Source organism: Nerophis ophidion, linkage group LG09 (genome assembly GCF_033978795.1).
Source record: "Nerophis ophidion isolate RoL-2023_Sa linkage group LG09, RoL_Noph_v1.0, whole genome shotgun sequence".
In the NCBI taxonomy this organism is placed as follows: Eukaryota; Metazoa; Chordata; class Actinopteri; order Syngnathiformes; family Syngnathidae; genus Nerophis; species Nerophis ophidion.
The window spans coordinates 51,914,297-51,931,529 of NC_084619.1; the positions used below are offsets into that span (position 1 = coordinate 51,914,297).

General features: G+C 43.9%; 1 protein-coding gene across 1 annotated transcript in view; it reads left to right on the forward strand.

The window, feature by feature from the left end:
- Positions 1 to 17,233, forward strand: part of camkmt (calmodulin-lysine N-methyltransferase) — a 369,036-nt gene that overhangs the window by 283,458 nt on the left and 68,345 nt on the right. The window contains exons 6-7 of the mRNA XM_061911211.1: positions 1,952 to 2,015; positions 14,005 to 14,071. Coding sequence (XP_061767195.1) covers positions 1,952 to 2,015; positions 14,005 to 14,071 — 131 coding nt within the window. The remainder of the gene's footprint in view (positions 1 to 1,951; positions 2,016 to 14,004; positions 14,072 to 17,233) is intronic.

Consider the following 17,233-nt stretch of genomic DNA (forward strand, 5'->3'; position numbering starts at 1 on the left):
TGAGATTATTTTCTAATATAAGTGTTTTGGCACACTTACAATGACAAAAAAAAACCAACATTTTTTTTCATGAGCTCTGTACGAGGTGGGGTTGGAAATAATTTGTACCCCTTTCAGATATCGCATTTAGGTCCCACTAAAACATTCACATGTTGCACAATGAGATGTACATTCCTGTAACTTTCTGTTTGTACGATATATATTTATTAGTATTTCTTTAATATAGTAACATCATTAAATTACGAAAAAACATTTTATTTTTCACTAAAGAAGGGTTCGGTGAATGAGCATATGAAACTGGCGGGGTTCGGTACCTCCAACAAGGTTAAGAACCACGGTTCTAAACATTTCTTCCCAAAAAAAGAAATCTTTAAGATCAATATTTATGAAACATGTCCACAAAAAATCTAGCTGTCAACACTGAATATTGCATTGTTGCATTTCTTTTCACAGTTTATGAACTTACATTCATATTTTGTTGAAGTATTATTCAATAAATATATTTATAAAGGATTTTTGAATTGTTGCTATTTTTAAAATATTTTTTAAAAATCTCACGTACCCGTTGGTATCTTTACTTTTTAAGCCAAAATGCGTCAATTCTCCCTTTTCTGTCTACACACTGTCGGCTTGTAAGTACTCTGTGATTTCGCACTGGCAAACATGCTCCTCTGCTCGTAAACCCATTTGAGAACCACTGGCATATAGTATATAACAGTTAGCATCCCATGACCCACAATGCACTTCTCCCATGACCCTCCCCTGCCGAATTCTTATTGGTTGACGTGTGTGTGTGTGTGTGTGTGTGTGTGTGTGTGTGTGTGTGTGTGTGTGTGTGCGTGTGTGTGTGCGTGCGTGCGTGCGTGCGTGCGTGCGTGCGTGCGTGCGTGCGTGCGTGTGTGTGATGATTGCTGACATTTTCTTCGTCTCTTCCGCGAATGACATAAATAATATTATTTGATATTTTACGGTAATGTGTTAGTAATTTCACACATAAATCGCTCCAGAGTATAAATCGCACCCCTGGCCAAACTATGAAAAAAACTGCGATTTATAATCCGAAAAATACGTTGCCATGGTTGGCTTTCCTGCATCTTTCAGCTGAACGCTTCAGCCTGGAGGTCACTTCCTGCTGTGGAGCAGATGGCGGGACACACGCTGCTCTGTGGGGACCCCAACCCAGCACACACACACACACACCTGCAGGCCTTAAACATGTGTGAAAGCATGCATGAGTATATGAATATTGTGTGTGTCCTACATGCTTCACATTTGACTCGTGTTATTGTGTGTGACAGATAACACTAACTTTGCTTCAACACTAAACCTGACATAAAACGAGTGATATTTTTTTTCTTTTAAAGACCAAGAAAAAAGGGGTTATGGTTAAGCGCGCGCCTCTTTATCTGTATTTGCGACGCACACAATGTGCAGCACAAAGCTCCCCTTTCCATCCTCCCTCTCTCTCTCTCTCTCTCCGGCAGTCACCGCCGCAAAGTTATGTGAAGGGCATCAGGCGGGCCCGGCGAGCCGAGCGCAGAGTGACAGCGGCAAACGGAGTGATGGCTCGGCCCGATAAACAGCCGGCGTCAAATGAAAAGGCTCAGCGCTTGCCATCATCCCCCTGTCACAATGCAATTACTGAACAGAGTGATAGCAAGATAGCAGCCCCCACCGCTAGCCACCGTGATAAAAGTATTGACTGATTTGATTGAATGATTAAAATAATGCAGACATAGAAATAGGCTGAAGATAGAGCAAGAGAGAGAGAGAGAGAGTGGGAGGGAAAATGGCGGGCGAGGAGGGCTATAAGAGTGGCGTTCTTGCAGATATGTCATTATGTGTGTTCTGATGTTTGAGGTCTTCCTTCTCCCGGCTTTTTTGTTTTGTGTGCTTTTTTTATTTATTTATTTTTTAAGCTCCACGTTGTTTCATTTCTGCTTCTTGGCAGGTTGCCGTTTGTGCAGACGTGAAGGAAGTTCTGCTATCAGACGGGAATGAGATGTCCATTCAGAGTATCCTTTCATCCTATGCCGGGATTCTTCTTCTGTCTTCTCCGCAGGCCCTTCAGCGCTTTTGATGCATTTAAGCAGCGCTGGAAACGTGACACTAAATACTACTTCGTTGAGCATTACGCACAATCAATGTAATGTGGCGACGATCAATTGGACACCAGGGTTGCATATAAAAAAAGTATTTAGTCAGCCAGCGATAGTGCAAGTTCTCCCACTTAAAATGATGACAGAGGTCTGTAATTTTCATCATAGGTACACTTCAACTGTGAGAGACAGAATGTGAAAAAAAAATCCAGGAATTCACATTGTAGGAATTTTAAAGAATTTATATGGTTATTATGGTGTAAAATAAGTATTTGGTCAACCATTCAAAACTCTCAATGATGGAAGGAGGTTTTGGCTCAAAATCTCACGATACATGGCCCCATTCATTCTTTCCTTAACACGGATCAATCGTCCTGTCCCCTTAGCAGAAAAACAGCCCCAAAGCTTCACATGCTTCACAGTAGGTGTGGTGTTCTTGGGATGCAACTCAGTATTCTTCTTCCTCCAAACACGACGAGTTGATTTTATACCAAAAAGTTCTATTTTGGTTTCATCTGACCACATGACATTCTCCCAATCCTCTGCTGTATCATCCATGTATCCATTTTGGTATAAACTTAACTCGTCGTGTTTGGGGGAAGAAGAATACTGATGTTTGTATACAGGCGCATACGTAAATCCATACATATTTTTGAATTTGTAAATTGTGTTTTAATTTTTGTGATTAAAAATAATGGTGGATTTTAAAAATTGTAAAAAATTCGTACTGTATTCTTAATTTTTATTACAGTCTAAAACTGATACAATGATCCAAATATTAATAATGCAATTACTAATGATAAATAAATAAATGATAAATGGGTTGTACTTGTATAGCGCTTTTCTACCTTCAAGGTACTCAAAGCGCTTTGACACTACTTCCACTTTTACCCATTCACACACACATTCACACACTGATGGAGGGAGCTGCCATGCAAGGCACTAACCAGCACCCATCAGGAGCAAGGGTGAAGTGTCTTGCTCAGGACACAACGGACATGACGAGGTTGGTACTAGGTGGGGATTGAACCAGGGACGCTCGGGTTGCGCACAGCCACTCTTCCACTGCGCCACGCCGTCCCTTGATAAATAATCAACTCATCTATACATAGTGTATCACTTACTAAAATATTATAGTATTAAGAACATGAAATTGTTAAATATACTATATAGACTTTTCTCGATTATTTGACATTGGTATATACAGCATATTTATATTATATCATATCATTATATTTAATTTGCAAGCTGTTAGCTCTGGCCTGCACCCTTTTTCTCCACCATTTGTGAAAATTTGTGAATTCAAACTATTAAAATGTTTAAGATTTTATTTTTTCCTGCTCATGTTTAAAAATTTAAGTTAATCAGAATAAATGAAATATTAAAAAAAAAATGCAACTTGTTTTTATTCAGTTTTTCTCATTTTACTTGCAGTCCCAAACTGATGACACAATTGTGTATACTCAAATATATTTTGACAAAGGAAATCTAAGGTAGCTGTCAGTTAGTTCTGGGTGGGAAAGAAAACAATGCACAATAATCATCTGTTCCAATATCAAATACGAGTTCTCACGCCAGCAAATGAATGCGTAGAAACGATTTTAATCTTCTTCTTTCTCTATTCCATATTTAAGCTCATTATGTGATACAACGTTTTAATGCTGCAGTCCATTACTGTAGGTTGGGCTTACTTTCCCATCCACTTGACACCATTTTTCTGGCGTTTCATTCATTATGTTGCATTCTCCTCGCCCTCCCACTTCATTCATGGAGCAGCTGCGTCCACAAACAAGAAAAGTAAGTTTTGACAAAACAGGAAACGTCGCAAAAGTGCCATTTCTTCCCCATTGACCCGAACGTCCATATTTAGCTGGGCTCACAATACCTCTCCATGTCCGGGACGGCTACAGCGCTCGTCCGTTGACCACAGTGAGAGCCAACAATAACACTGTGGAGACTCCAAGGTGCGCACAAACAATGCACCATTGACCCGCCCGCCTAAACACCACAGAAATGACGGGATTTTTGCCCAAATGCGAGTGTTTGAGGCTACGGCGGAAAGAAATGCGTATGAATGGAGGACATTTATCAAGACGACAAGTTTTGACACACACACTCCTATAAAAAATGATTTTTTATTTAATTTTATGAATGAATGATGGCTGCTGAGTAGAATGCATGGGCCCCTTGATTAGTTTGTGTTTTAAAAAATTCCCATTGGAAATAATGTAAATAGAAAATAGTCTGTTACAGGTCAAACCCTCAACATCATACCAAAACAAGTGGTTAATTTTATTATTAAATTAAAATAAAACTACTTTACCTCATACTTGCCAACCTTGAGACCTCCATATAAGATGAGTGGGGTGTATATTTTCAAGTATTTATTATTATATATATATATATATATATAAAAATACACATATACTATATACACACATATATATATATACATATATATATATATATATATATATATAAAACTGGCAGAAATCCTGGAGAGCAGTAGACGAGAGGCCAACAGCCAACCCATAGCCAAGCAACGTCCTGTCATGTTTGTGAGGCCAGGGGGAGGCAAAGGAGACACCAGCCGAAGAGGCCCCCGCAGTGTCCTCTCTCTGGCAAGGGACTGGAGTATGAGGGTTGACATTGGTAAACAGCTCCAATTCCCCCGTGAGATCACCACCACTTCACTCCGCCCCGACATTGTGCTGTGGTCTGCTGTTACCAAGTCTGCCATGCTGGTAGAGCTTACCATCCCCTGGGAGGAGGGAATCCAGGCAGCCTACGAGCGCAAAGCAGCCAAGTACGCAGATCTGGCTGCTGAGTGCAGAGAGGCAGGCTGGTCCACTACCATCTACCCTGTGGAAGTAGGGTGTCGGGGCTTCGTCGGTACATCAACCATAAGGCTGCTCCGAGGTGTGGGATTGACTGGGGATAAACTCCAAAGGGAAACAAAGGCCCTTGCTGAGGAAGCAGAAAAGGGAAGTTTCTGGTTGTGGCTGAGGAGGAGGGATAAGTACTGGGGGTCGAGGCAATGAGATGGGTTAGCTGCAGGGGGTGGCAGGGAGACGTCCCTGCCACCGCTTCACCACCAGGAGGCGTTCCAGGGTTAAAGAGAGCGAAACTCCAATGAGCGGTGGTCTCCGGCTGATGACCCTGCAGCTGACCCAAGGCGCTGTAGGAGGCGCGTCAGGCATACTTGCCCAGCAGAAACAACACCATATGTGTACAATCAATCTGATTTCTGGGTAACCGGTGACTACTGTGAAAGGACAGTTGACAGCCAGGAAAGACTGGAAGACTTCCAGGAAAGTCTGTACCGGGAGTGGGCGGCTAGTTACCCAACCCACTAGTCTCCTAGCCAGGAGATACCCAACCTTTAACTACGAAAACGAATAAGGAAAAACAACCCGAAGGCCCTCCGAGAGGCGGGGTGGAAGATGGGCCTAACAGGACTGACTACTCGGTAACGACTGGAACGGACATCGACAACGAGATGAAGACCTTCCGATTGTGCAGGTGTGGATGGGTGAAAGTGACCACATACAGGGGCTTATGGATTCATCAGGGGAGGAAGAAAAAGGAGAGCGAGAAGAAAGGCATCCAACATCCTTGCACTGCTCCGCCAGATAAGACAAGTAGGACCCCCAGCCGGGTAGAGAACCACAGAGCCAAGGTTCCAAACATTGTTGATATGCGGACGGTAGAGGAAGAACCCCCCGAGCGGAGCAGTACCCCCCTGGCATGTGAGCATGCTGAAGGTAGACCCGCCAGCCCCCCAGTCACCCAGCAAACAGAAAAGAGGGAACCAGGAAGAAAGGGCACCATCAAGTGGCCTAGGGCAAGTGATGTGAAGGGATGGCAGAAGCTGGACTCAGACCTCAGTCTACTGCTGGATAACGCACTACGTGGTAAAGTGGACAAGAAACTAAACCTTCTTGGGAACATCCTGTACGAGGAGTGCAAAGCTAGATTCGGTAGCCTCACCAAGATGCAGAGCAATCCCCACCCAAGAAAGGGCAGGAGGGAGGCTGAGATACACGCCCTGGTGCAAGATCGGCGCCAGCTCCGCAGGAGATGGAGGAAAGTAACTGCAGAGGAGAAAGAAGGCCTGAAGGTGTTATGGGACGAGGTGAGACAGAAGCTGGGCAGCATGCGAAGAGCAGAGCGTATTCGCAGACGCAAGAAAAGAAAGGAGAAAGAAAGGGCTAGCTTCATGAGGAATCCTTTCAAGCACGCCCGCCAGCTTCTGGAGGAGAAAAGAAACGGGAAACTGGAAGCCACCAAGGAGGAGCTTGAGCAGTACATCAGGGGCCAATACAGTGACTCAAAGAGGAACGATCCTTTAGGTTCACCAGGATACCTCCCTCCTCTTCCACATCCAACCACGCATTTTGACAGCTGCCCTCCTCGACTGAGCGAGGTAAGAGCAGTTGTCAAGAAAGAGAGGTCAGCATCAGCTCCTGGGCCTAACGGAATCCCCTACAAGCTATACAAGAACTGCCCCCAAGTGCTAAAATGCTTGTGGAAGCTAATGAGCACAGCATGGAAGAAACTACTCATTCCGTCGGAGTGGCAGAGAGCTGTGGCGGTGTTTATTCCGAAGGAACAGGAGTCCCATGACATCAATCAATTCAGGAGCATTGCTCTGTTGAATGTCGAGGGAAAGATCTTCTTTGCAGTCATGGCCAAGAGACTAACATCTCACAGCGAATGGCTATATTGACACCAGCTGCCAGAAAGCAGTAGTACCAGGTTTTCTAGTATGCGTGGAGCATTCTTCTATGATTTGGGCACAGATCCAGAGGGCCAAGCAGGAGAAGAACGACCTCCATGTGGTGTGGCTTGACCTTGCCAACGCTTATGGTTCTGTCCCTCACAAACTCATCCAGTTTGCATTGGAATTCTCCCATGTCCTTGTTTCCATCATCAACCTGGTAACCAGCTACTTCAGGGACTTCCAGATGTACTTTAGCCTCCAAGATTTTACAACAGGATGGCAGCGTCTGGAAGTAGGCATAGTCATGGGGTGTTCCATCTCTCCAGTTCTCTTTGTCGCAGCTTTTGAAATCATCCTCCGCGGAGCCCGTCAGACTGTAGGTGGGATGAGGCTGCAGACAGGGCAGAGGCTTCCACCACTCCGAAGCTACATGGACGATGTCCCTGTGGTACTGCAAACAGCCCCATGCATGAGAAGGTGTCTGAAGAGGCTGGATGAGCTAGTGACATGGGCACGGATGAAGATAAAACCCTCCAAGTCACGAAGCCTCTCATTGCGCAAAGGCACCAGGAACGACAAAACCATCTTTGTTGCAGGAGGTGAGCAAATCCCTCTACTGATCAACCACTCCATCCATAGCCTGGGGAGGCAGTACAATGCGGACCTGTCGGACAAGCATGCAGGCAAGGCAGCACGGAAACAACTCTCAGAAGGCCTAGCGAGCATCAACAAGAGCCAGCTCCCCGGAAATTACAAGTTGTGGTGCTACAACTTCACACTGTACCAATGGGTTATGTGGCCACTGAAGATGTGCGAGATTCCATCCTCAACAGCCAACGGGTTGGACAGATTAGTCAACTCCTACATCCGGAAGTGGCTGGGCCTACCGCGTTGCTTCTCCGACACAGGCTTATTTGGGGCAACTTCACTGCATCTGCCGATTCAGTCCATCGCCCTGGGCTACAAGCAGGAGAAGGCCAGATTGGTTCTCGAGTTGAAAGAATCCTCAGATCCTACAGTGAGGAATGCACATGTACCAATCCGAACAGGCCGGAAGTGGCAAGCAGGGCCAGAGGTTGCCAAGGCCATTGGCAGGCTCCAACACCAGGAGATCGTTGGCAGGGTGCAAGTAGGAAGAGCGGGGCTTGGCTGGGGAGATTCTCCACGACTGTGGTCCAAGGCCACAAAGAGGGAACGCAGAGCCATGGTTGTGGAGGAGGTCTCAAGGGCGAACCAGGAGCAATATACCATCAAGGCCGTGTCTCAAGGTCGCCAAGGAAGATGGACCACTTGGGAAGGTACCATCAGCAGACCCATCAGCTGGGCCGACCTATGGAAGATGCCCCAAGCCAGACCCAGCTTCCTACTCAGGGCAACTTATGACACCTTGCCATGCCCCAGAAACCTCTACCAGTGGTACGGCCAGGAGGAGAGCTGTCCCCTGTGTGGTGCTCCCAACGCCAGCCTGCAGCACTTGCTATCAGGTTGCAAGATCGCGCTGACACAGGGTCGCTTCAGATGGCGGCATGATCAAGTCCTGATAAAACTGGCAGAAATCCTGGAGAGCAGTAGACGAGAGGCCAACAGCCAACCCATAGCCAAGCAACGTCCTGTCATGTTTGTGAGGCCAGGGGAAGGCAAAGGAGACACCAGCCGAAGAGGCCCCCCCAGTGTCCTCTCTCTGGCAAGGGACTGGAGTATGAGAGCTGACATTGGCAAACAGCTCCAATTCCCCCGTGAGATCACCACCACTTCACTCCGCCCAGACATTGTGCTGTGGTCTGCTGTTACCAAGTCTGCCATGCTGGTAGAGCTTACCATCCCCTGGGAGGAGGGAATCCAGGCAGCCTACGAGCGCAAAGCAGCCAAGTATGCAGATATGGCTGCTGAGTGCAGAGAGGCAGGCTGGTCCACTACCATCTACCCTGTGGAAGTAGGGTGTCGGGGCTTCGTCGGTACATCAACCATAAGGCTGCTCCGAGGTGTGGGATTGACTGGGGATAAACTCCAAAGGGAAACAAAGGCCCTTGCTGAGGAAGCAGAAAAGGGAAGTTTCTGGTTGTGGCTGAGGAGGAGGGATAAGTACTGGGGGTCGAGACAATAAGATGGGTCAGCTACAGGGGGTGGCAGGGAGACGTCCCTGCCACCGCTTCGCCCCCAGGAGGCGTTCCGGGGTTAAAGAGAGCGAAACTCCAATGAGCGGTGGTCTCCGGCTGATGACCCTGCAGCTGACCCAAGGCGCTGTAGGAGGCGCGTCAGGCATACTTGCCCAGCAGAAACAACACCATATCTGTACAATCAATATATATATATATAAATGAAAATATGGGGTGTATATTTTCAAGTATTTATTATATATATATATATATATATATATATATATATATATATATATATATATATATATATATATATATATATATATATATATATATATATATCCATTCATTTACTACCGGTTATTCCCTTTGGGGTCGCGGGAGGCACTGGTGCCTATCTCAGCTACAACCGGGTAGAAGGTGGCGTACACCCTGGACAAGTCGCCACCTCATCACAGGGCCAACACAGATATATATATATATATAATGTGTGTGTGTGGGAAAAATCACAAGACTACTTCATCTCTACAGAACTGTTTCATGAGGGGTTCCCTCAATCGTCAGGAGATTTGAGGGAACCCTTCATGAAACAGTTCTGTAGAGATGAAGTAGTCTTGTGATTTTTACCACACATACATATTGCTCTCTACCACGGTAACGAGCACTATTCTCTGGATAATCCAATTAATACACATATACATATATGTGTATAATAAATACTTGAAAATATACACCCCACCCATCTCCTATATATAAAATAATCAGTTCATGAATGAGTATATCCGTTCAACCACCGTGTTCAATGGAGAAGTCTGATCTTCAAAATTTGCAGGCAGCATACCCCTTCCCCTTCAAGCTGTCCTGGATGAAATTTTATTTTATTTTATTTTTGTATTTTTTTTGTCACGACTTGAACAGGACTCTGGACACAGATGAAGGAGTTTGAAAACAAATATATATTTCGAACAAGGGAAAGGGTCCAGAAGGGGAGAAACTTAACAGGCTATCAAAAGCCGAACTTATACTTAACCTAAAAACTAATAAAATGTCCATCCATCCGTCCATTACCTACCGCTTATTCCCTTTTCGGGGTCAATGAACTAAAAACGCTCCAGCAGCGGAGGAAAAAAAGTTGCTAAGAGAACAATATGCAAAATATAATAAAAGGCGCTCCATCCATCCATCCATTTTCTACCGCTTATTCCCTTTTGGGGTCGCGGGGGGGCGCTGGCGCCTATCCCAGCTCCAAGGGAGGCAATGCTAAACGACTAATCTTACCTGACAAAAAGGGTACAAAGAACGTGGCAACAGCTGTGAACATGGACCGCTGGAGGTTTGCACAAAAGGTACGAAAACACTCTGGCACAGGACAGAAGGAGGACGAGACATTTATACACATGAGGGTGGGTGACACAGGTGAACACAATCAGGCAATCAGGAAAGACGCCAGACCAGTGAAACAGGAGGAAGGGCAAGTGATCTGAAACATGAGGGAGAGTCAGTATTTCAAAATAAAACAGGAAATGACAAAACATGAAACCAGACGAAACCCAGACCAGACTTCACCCAGGTGTGACATTTTTACAATCATTTTGGAACTTGCAAGCGTACTTCTTGTTCTTACTCGTTCGTTCTTCTGCTTCATCTCTGTTATTTTTTTGGACATTACTACTTGCCGTAGTTTTGAAGCAATGCATGATGGGAATTCGGATGTTGTGTGTCAGTGTATTAACGTGCCGGCTGGAATAAACACACGCTGAGAAATAGCTCCGTGCCTGCCTACTTTATGGGTTATAGGTAAACTCATGGATAACGGAGACATATATAATAGTCTCCTTTTCAGGTGAGAGAGGACGCTAAAGGCAGTGCCTTTAAGGCACGCCCCCAATATTGTTGTCCGGGTGGAAATGGGGAGAAATTCCGGAGAATGGTTGCCCCGGGAGATTTTTGGGAGGGGCACTGAAATTCGGGAGTCTCCCTGGAAAACCGGGAGGGTTGGCAATTACGCTCTACCCTTGATGCGTGATCGGGGACGTGCACCTATTTAACCTGCATTCATATTTTTCATAGTGTCAAAGTGTAAAAAGAACTTAACCATGATAAATGAAGGCTAATTTGCGCTAACCACTAATCTAACTTTGCTGTACTGAGCAGCCAGGACACACACTATGGGTGTGCCCCTGTTCTATGGTTATCGTCACACTCTTCCTTTACTTTTCTGTCGAGTGAGATTACAAAAATATATGTTTTTTTTAGAGTCCGACAATTTGTATTTTATAGTTATTTAGAGGCTTAGCTGAGTTTTGGTGCACATTTTAGTGGCTTTTTGTATCATATTGTACCACTGGTTTCACTGCGGTAGCTTTAACCTTTCACCTTTTTACCTGTGTGTGTGTGTGTGCGTGTTTGTGTGTGTGTGTTGACCTTTCCCCCCTGCGGTGTGCTGCTGATGAGATTACAGTAAGCCGCTGTGTCGTCGCCATGCACAACACTCTGATGCACAGGTGTGTGTAATGGTGTTCAAATGTGTCCGAACCTACATCCTGTGTGTGTGTATTGTGTGTGTGTGTGTGTGTGTGTGTGTGTGTGTGTCTATCAGGGAGGCCTCTTTGGTTTTGGATTGGCTCTCAAACTATCAATCCATATATCCACCCTGCTCCCTCGCTCGCTCGCTCTCTCGCTCTCTCTCCCCCTGCCCGTTCCGTGCCTCTCTAACCCGACGTCTTTGTCGATTGGATTTGTCTCTTGTCAGGCTTTAAAGACAAGCAAATCCTAATTGAATTGCAGTGCAACTCCACAGGCCAGTGTATTAATAGACAACTTGACATCAATCGCCCTGTGTCTGTGCGTGTTTGTGTGTGTGCATGTGTGTGTGTGCAGTTAAAAGCCTTTCAATTGATCCAGTGATGGCGGCGGGTGGGGGTAGGGGTCGGGGGTGCTGTGATCTCCCCGTCCATGTGGACATACAGTGTTTGACCTCGGCCTCCTTTTAAAGTTGCGTTGTTGGTGTACCTAATTTTTGGGCCGACAAGTGCATTCCATGGTACAATGTGGCCAAACTCAAGGCTCAATACCAGACCACATGTGGAAATAATATGAGCCTATAAAGTATTTTCTGGGTAAATGTATTTGTTAATTTAATTTTTATATAATATATATATATACATTCGAAACTCTCACTGATGGAAGGAGGTTTTGGCTCAAAATCTCAGGATACATGGCCCCATTCATTCTTTCCTTAACACAGACCAATCGTCCTGTCCCCTTAGCATAAAAACAGCCCCAAAGCATGATGTTTCCACCCCCATGCTTCACAGTAGGTGTGGTGTTCTTGGGATGCAACTCAGTATTCTTCTTCCTCCAAACACGACGAGTTGAGTTTATACCAAAAAGTTGTATTTTGGTTTCATCTGACCACATGACATTCTCCCAATCCTCTGCTGTATCATCCATGTATCCATTTTGGTATAAACTCAACTCGTCGTGTTTGGAGGAAGAAGAATACTGAGTTGCATCCCAAGAACACCATACCTACTGTGAAGCATGGGGGTGGAAACATCATGCTTCGGGGCTGTTTTTCTGCTAAGGGGACAGGACACCTGATCCGTGTTAAGGAAAGAATGAATGTTATCAAACCCCAAAGCTCGACCTCCCCATAAAACACGACCGGCTTGAAACTTTTCACACAGTCCTACATAACCACTCACCGTGAATTCAGGGTGTTTTTGCCGAATCGGCAACGCCTTTAGGGGACCAACAAGTGCAATGCGGTTAACATTTAAAGGCCTACTGAAATGAGATTTTCTTATATAAACAGGGATAGCAGGTCCAATCTATGTGTCATACTTGATCATTTGGCGATATTGCCATATTTTTGCTGAAAGGATTTAGTAGAGAACATCCATGATAAAGTTAGCAACTTTTGCTTGCTAACAGAAAAGCCCTGCCTCTACCGGAAGTCGCAGACGATGACGTCACCTGTTGATGGCTCCTCACATCCTCACATTGTTTTTAATGGGAGGCTCCAACAAAAAGAGCTATTCGGACCGAGAAAATGACAATTTCCCCATTAATTTGAACGAGGATGAAAGGTTTGTGGATGATGATATTGATAGCGAAGGACTAGGAAAATAAATAAATAAAATAAAGGGCGATTGCATTGGGACGGATTCAGATGTTTTTAGACACATTTACTAGGATAATTCTGTGAAATCCCTTATCTTTCTTTTGTGTTGCTAGTGTTTTAGTGAGTTTCACAGTACCTGATAGTCGGAGGTGTGTGTCCACGACTGTCTTGACGCCAATGTCTCGGGGAAGTCGACGGCAGCTTTATGGACGTCATAAGCTCAGCTGATCTTCGGTAAGAAGCAACTTTTTACCACAATTTTCTCACCGAAACCTGCTGGTTGACATTCGGTCGGGATCCATGTTCGCTGTGATCCATAGTAAAGTTTCACCTCCGTGAATTTTAAACAAGGAATCACCGTGTGTTTGTGTGGCTAAAGGCTAAAGCTTCCCAACTCCATCTTTCTACTTTGACTTCTCCAATATTAATTGAACAAATTGCAAAAGATTCATCAACACAGATGTCCAAAATACTGTGTAATTATGCGGTTAAAGTAGACGACTTTTAGCTGTGTGTGTGCGCAGCGCTCATATTCCCTAACAGCCTGTGACGTCAAACGTACACGTCATCATTACGCGACGCTTTCAAGAAGAAACTCCCGGGAAATTTAAAATTGCATTTTAGTAAACTAAAAAGGCCGTATTGGCATGTGTTGCAATGTTAATTTTTCATCAAACTAACAGACTGCGTGGTGGGTAGTAGTGGGTTTCAGTAGGCCTTTAAAAAACATAGATCAATGTGACTGATGATTATAAAACTGTTTTCTACCAATTACAGTGTCCTCCTACAAGCTTGATGAACAACACGGGAAAGTAAACACTCATCACCAACACACGCCACAGCCTCGTGACCTTCGACATCAAAGTCTGAAAGTGGTTCACAGGAGGCTCCCTTTTGTCCCATGTTTACATCAGAACCAACGGCGCGCTGTTGTGTCCTTGACTTTTTGCACGTCAGATGTACGTGGGATTGTGGAGAGGAACGCGCAAGAAGGAAGGTTTATGTCAACGCACGTGTCAACCAGGTGAGACCTTGCATTTTGTGACTTGTGTACGCACAAAAGTGTGTTTGCTAACATTCCTCATGACCTCAGTCACCTTTATGCTGTGAGCAGACAACTTTCCCTACGTTTGTTGCTATGGGTTTATTGTACAGTACGCACACCTCAACCCGCGGCTCTCGAGCCACATGTAGCTCTTTAGTTGCTCCTAGTGGCTCCCTGGAGCATTTTTAAAAAAGGATTGAAAATGGCAAAAAGATGGGAATTTTTTTGTTTGTTTGTTTTAGTATGTTTTCTTGTTTGAGGACAAACATGACACAAACATTCCCAATTGCTAGAAAGCCCACTGTTTAATATGTTTGTGTGTATGCTTCACTGATGAGAGTATTTGGTGAACCTACAAACTGTCAATGTGTCGAGTTGACGAACCCCAAGATGCAGAGATGGTGGCAGCATTTGAGCAGAAAAACATGGTTTTAATGTTAAAAAACAAGAAAAGGAAAACACGAACCAGAAACCAGGTAGGAGGAACAGGAGTCAGAATCCAGGGAATAGCTTACAGACATGACACGACACGACAGGTAGGAACGACAATACTCCAACACAGAGTGGAGGACAAAGCAGGTTTAAATAGTATCTGGCTGATTGACACCAGGTGTGGCCAGGTGCCAATCAGCTGCAGCTGAGGGGACGCGGCACTCAGGGTGACAATCAGGAGATAACCAAAGAGCGCTGACAGGAAATGACAGGGGAAAAACCAAAACATGACTAAACTGTCAGGGACAAGCCTGACACAAAAATCGTTTTAACCTACTAATTTTGGCGGTTCTTGAACTCACCATAGTGTGGACTATGACACAAGACCTTGTTTACATGTAAAATTTTCCACTCCTTCTTTGTCTCATGTTGTCCACCAAACGTTTTGGACTGTGCGTGAATGCACAAAGGTGCGCTTTATTGATGTTATTGACTTGTTGTGCTAATCAGGCATATTTGGTCAGTGCAGGGTTGCAAGCTAATAGCTGTATGTACATATTGCATCTTTATGCCTCACTGGAGCTCATTTAATATCCTCAGGGAGCACTCAGGGAGACAATCAGGAAATAACCAAAATAAGAGCGCTGACAGGAAACGACAGGGGAAAAACCAAAACATGACTAAACTGTCAGGGACCAGCCTGACACAAACATCGTTTGAACCTACCAATTTTGGCGGTTCCTGAACTCACCATAGTGTGGACTATGACGCAACACTTTGTTTACATGTAAAATCTTCCACTCCTTCTTTGTCTCATTTTGTCCAGCAAAAGTTTTAGACTGTGCGTGAATCCACGAAGGTGCGCTTTATTGATGTTATTAACTTGTTGTGCTAATCAGTTATATTTGGTCAGTGCAGGGTTGCAAGCTAATAGTTGTATGTACATATTGCATCTTTACGCCTCATTGGAGCTCATTTAATATCCTCAGGGAGCACTCAGGGAGACAATCAGGAAATAACCTAAATAAGAGCGCTGACAGGAAATGACAGGGGAAAAACCAAAACATGACTAAACTGTCAGGGACAAGCCTGACACAAACATCGTTTGAACCTACTAATTTTGGCGGTTCCTGAACTCACCATAGTGTGGACTATGACGCAACACTTTGTTTACATGTAAAATCTTCCACTCCTTCTTTGTCTCATTTTGTCCACCAAAAGTTTTAGACTGTGCGTGAATGCACAAAGCTGCGCTTTATTGATGTTATTGACCTGTTGTGCTAATCAGGCATATTTGGTCATTGCAGGGTTGCAAGCTAATAGCTGTATGTACATATTGCATCTTTATGCCTCATTTGAGCTAATTTAATATCCTTTACTTGTATCTTCTTTGTATATAATTTAGTTTTGCATGTCTCATTATATTTATGTAAAATTGGCTGCATTTCAGATAGTTGTTTGTGTTCCATGTTGTTCCAGACCACAGCAAACATTACCTAGCTTGCCAACGGCTATAATATCTCCATCAAAAGAAGACAGCCTGCTGTCTTTTAATGGCCTTCGGCCATTAAAAAGGGCGGTATAGCTTGGTTGGTAGAGTGGCCTTGCCAGTAACGTGAGGGTTGCAGGTTCGATCCCCGCTTCCGCCATCCTAGTCACTGCCATTGTGTCTTTGGGCAAGACACTTTACCCACCTGCTCCCAGTGCCACCCACACTGCTTTAAATGTAACTTAGATATTGGGTTTCACTATGTAAAGCGCTTTGAGTCACTAGAGAAAAAGCGCTATATAAATATAATTCACTTCAAAAGCTAGTAATTACCGGGAGTTATGTCACCCTCTGAGTAGCCTCTTTTTTGTAAAAATGTTGTAAAAATGTTGTAAAAATTTGTTGAATTACATTTCAACGTTTCTGTCAACGAAGATTTGCTTCAGTCTGCGACACTACATTTTGATAGTAGGCTAATATAGCTGATATATAGACACTTACATCATGTGTTGTCTTCATTATGAGACTTGTATATGGCTTTTAATTTTTTGCGGCTCGGAACAGATCGGGGGGGGAACGCAGTCGAAGTGGAGGCACGTAAATAAGACCGTCCATCCTGAATAGACTGTCAGAAAGCGGCTTGAAGATGATCTGTAAAACATAATCTATGCAACATTTTGACCAAAAAAAATCACCATTACATGTTATGTAGACCAGTGGTTCTCAAATGGGGGTAGGCGTACCCCTGGGGGTACTTGAAGGTATGCCAAGGGGTAAGTGAGATTTTTAAAAAATATTGTAAAAATAGCAACAATTCAAAAAATCCTTTATGAATATATTTATTGAACAATACTTTAACAAAATATGAATTTAAGTCCATAAACTGTGAAAAAAATACAACAATGCAATATTCTGTGTTGACAGCTCAATTTTTTGTGGACATTATCCATAAAAATTGATGTTGAATATTTCTTTTTTTGTGAAGAAATGTTTAGAATTAAGTTGATGAATCCAGATGGATCTCTATTACAATCTCAAAAGAGGACACTTTAAGTTGATGATTACTTCTATGTGTAGAAATCTTTATTTATAATTGAATCACCTGTTTATTTTTCAACAAGTTTTGAGTTATTTTTATATCTTTTTTTCCAAATAGTTCAAGAAAGACCACTACAAATAAGCAATATTTTGCACTTCAAATTTAATAAATCAAAAACTGA